Source organism: Caenorhabditis briggsae (genome assembly GCF_000004555.2).
Source record: "Caenorhabditis briggsae complete genome, chrX, whole genome shotgun sequence".
Classification (NCBI taxonomy): domain Eukaryota; kingdom Metazoa; phylum Nematoda; class Chromadorea; order Rhabditida; family Rhabditidae; genus Caenorhabditis; species Caenorhabditis briggsae.
The window spans coordinates 21,129,506-21,132,680 of NC_013491.2; the positions used below are offsets into that span (position 1 = coordinate 21,129,506).

The following is a 3,175-nucleotide window of genomic DNA, read 5'->3' on the forward strand; positions in this document are numbered from 1 at the left end:
AGAAGGAGCGATTTTCAAAATTTTCAATTTTCATCCCAAATCACTTCGATTTCCAAAATTTCTGGGAATTTGGAAATTTTACGTGATTCACAGAAATTGAACGTTGCAATTTCTGGGATTTTTCACAGAACTCGAACGGTTCGAGTTCTGGGATTTTGGAAATTCACGTGATTTTACTGAAACTTCACAGAAATTTTGGAAATCGAAGTGATTTGGGATGAAAATTGAAAATTTTGAAAATCGCTCCTTCTTATATCTTTGAAAATAACCGAGAGGATTGTGCTCGAAGAGCAAGGAGAGGGTGATGTTCTATTAGAACAAAAGAAACAAAAATAGAACTAGATTGGTAAATTTGAAATTGAGAACTTTTGGGAATATGAACATGAAAAGAGCAGCCTTGTGGTCCCCTCCGAAAGTCAAAGCACCTCGTTGCGGTTTCATCCTAAAAGTATTGTTACAAATTGGGAGAAGGTCCCATTTTTTTCAGATTTTGTCAAGAATGAAAAATCGTATCCGAAGGAAGCCCACCTCCAATAGAAGCCTTTCTTGAATTTCCTGAGATTGTTTAATTTTGACGTTTTGCTTATGTGCTTACTCTAACTGCCCGTGCTGCAAGTTACTTCCACTGGTGATACCGTAAAGACTCTAATGGAAGTGTACCGTATGTGCTCTTTGAGCTCAATTATCTCCATTTCTATGAAATATATCAGAATTGTGTAAACTGATAAAATATAGGTGATATTATGAAAAACAATTTATTAGTTGACAGGTATATGATATCTTTTATAGAACTTGAGATAATTGAGCACAAAGTGCTGGTGCCGGGTGGCAAATACATTTGGTTTTCCCAGCTCGATCACAGATACCCTTACTTTACAAGTAGGCAACCATGTTCACTTTTCTGAAAACCTGTGTTAGTATCTCTCGTTTATCATTTCCCCACTATTTCATCATTTCTAGATGTTTTTGAATGTTTGTTCAAAAAAAGATCCTCGTCTATGAATGCAATTCATATCGATAAGCGATTGATAAATAGCATGAAACAGATGAAGAAGCAGACAGTAAGTGGGAAAAATATAACGAAAAAGTGAGAGAGCGTGATGACTAATCTTCCCCACCATGCTTTCTATTCGTGTAGGCCTCCCATTCTTCTTCTTTCTTTTTCCCCACAAAATGTGACTTTTTTCTCTGGGACCGTTTCGACTGTTTTTTCACTGTTTAGCTTATTCTGCCTAGTTTCTAATTGCCACCTTGCGAGCATTCATAAAAATTAATATATTTTTTAATTCACGCCAGATATGACTACCGTGAAAACCTCAATACAAGAAGGTGTCCCCTAACAACTCTTGCAGTTTTTTCAGATATTCTCAAGTATGAAAAACACCCACATCTGAAAGAATCCCACTTCCAATAGAAGCCTTCTTTGAATTTTTAGAAGCATTTTTACCTCTGTCGTTTGGCCCATGTGTTTGCTCATTAATTGCTCGTGCCGCAAGATACTTCCACTGGTGATACCGTACACTAGCACTTTTAGCTCAATAATCTGAAATTCTATATAAGATATCAAAAAAGTGTGAATTGATGAAATATAGGTGATATTATGACAAATATTTTATCAGTTGTCAGATTCCTGATATGTTTCTTTAGAAAATGAAGATAATTGAGGTCAAAGTGCAAGTGAAGGCTGGCCTTCTATAATACTGTTTGCGGGTACATTAGAAAAACATATTCGATATTCCCTACTCAATACAAATTACCCTGTCTCTACAAGGATGCAATCATATTCTCTTTTCTGATGGTCCCGTGTTAACTCTACCATCCGCCTCTCGTTTCACCCCCGATTTCATCATTCATAGATGTTTTTGATTGTTTGTTCGAAAAAAAAACTGCTCATTGATCAATATATCTCATATCGATAAGCGATTAATAAATAGCATGAAACAGATGAAGAAGCAGACAGTGAGTGGAAAAATATAACGAAAAAGTGAGAGAGCGTGATGACTAATCTTCCCAACCATGCTTTCTATTCGTGTAGGCCTCCCATTCTTCTTCCTTCTTTTCCCCACAAAATGTGACTTTTTTTCTCGGAGACGGTTTTGACTGTTCTCTCAATTTTTAGCTTATCCTATGTCTAGGGACCACAACATTTTTTTCAAACTGTTTTTTCAGGGGATCTTTTCATTTTAATATGATCCCCTCTTCCTAATTAGCATATTTCCAAATTTTTAACTAAAAATATTCGCTCATTCCCGAGTTACAGCTTATTTTGTGCTCTTCATTTTCCTCTGTTTTCTCCGCGAGTGGGCGGGGCGTCGCCGACGCAAAGCTGCCGCGCGGAAAAATTGCGAATTATTTCTCGAGCCACTTTTTGCGCAATTTTCGGTTTCAGACGGCTAAAGACAGAGAAAATCGTTTCGAAAAGTGTGGAAAAAGGGGTTTTGAATATTTTAATTGTGATACCTAGCCTAATTTTACGGATTTTCGCCAGGAAAAAGTTCGGAATCGGAAAAAATAGAAAATTGAGGAATCACTGAGAGAAAGGCTAAAAAAAGACAATCTAGGAAAGAAATGACCATCAATGCATCGCAAAGGATCTGCTATCATTCAGAATATCTCGTAGAATTCAAAAAAAAAATTCCAAAAAAAATATTTCAAGAACTCGAACCCACATGTCCCCGATCAGCACACATCCAGCTTAACCAGTACACCAAAGGCGCATATGAGCGGCCGGCGCATTGTTTTCTTATAACACCGCCACGCGCGCGCTTTTAGGAAAAATATTTTTTCAACGAATTTCGGGAAATTTTAAGACAAAACTGCTTCGCATTTTCCTGCGCTAACTCACTGCCACAGATATCATTTTATGTGAAATTTTTTGTAGAATCTGAATATATAAAAGACAAAAGTGTAACAAATCTCTTTTCATGCTAAATTTGCGAAAAACCGAAAAATTCACTGAGCATGTCATCTTGCGACTGAAAATAAATTGCTTTCTGATGATCCAATTTTGTTTAAAATTTGTACATGTGATGTTCAAGAGTGTTATTACCAATTAAAAATTAATTTTTCAAGGTTTTCGCTGAAATTTTTTCACCATATTTACAGCCAGTTTGGCTGAAATTCACAATTCTGCGCTAACTTTTCAGATAATTTCACTATAGTTTTCCATTAGAAC

The 3,175-nt window shown here is 36.2% G+C and overlaps 1 protein-coding gene across 1 annotated transcript; it reads left to right on the plus strand.

The window, feature by feature from the left end:
• Window positions 1-2,568: 2,568 nt before the first annotated feature.
• On the plus strand, window positions 2,569-2,772 carry CBG26773 (the record flags this gene model as incomplete). Its single annotated transcript, XM_045240785.1, has 1 exon — window positions 2,569-2,772. One exon carries the CDS (start codon window positions 2,569-2,571, stop codon window positions 2,770-2,772), a length of 204 nt encoding a protein of 67 aa, XP_045100840.1.
• Between the last annotated feature and the right edge of the window lie 403 nt (window positions 2,773-3,175).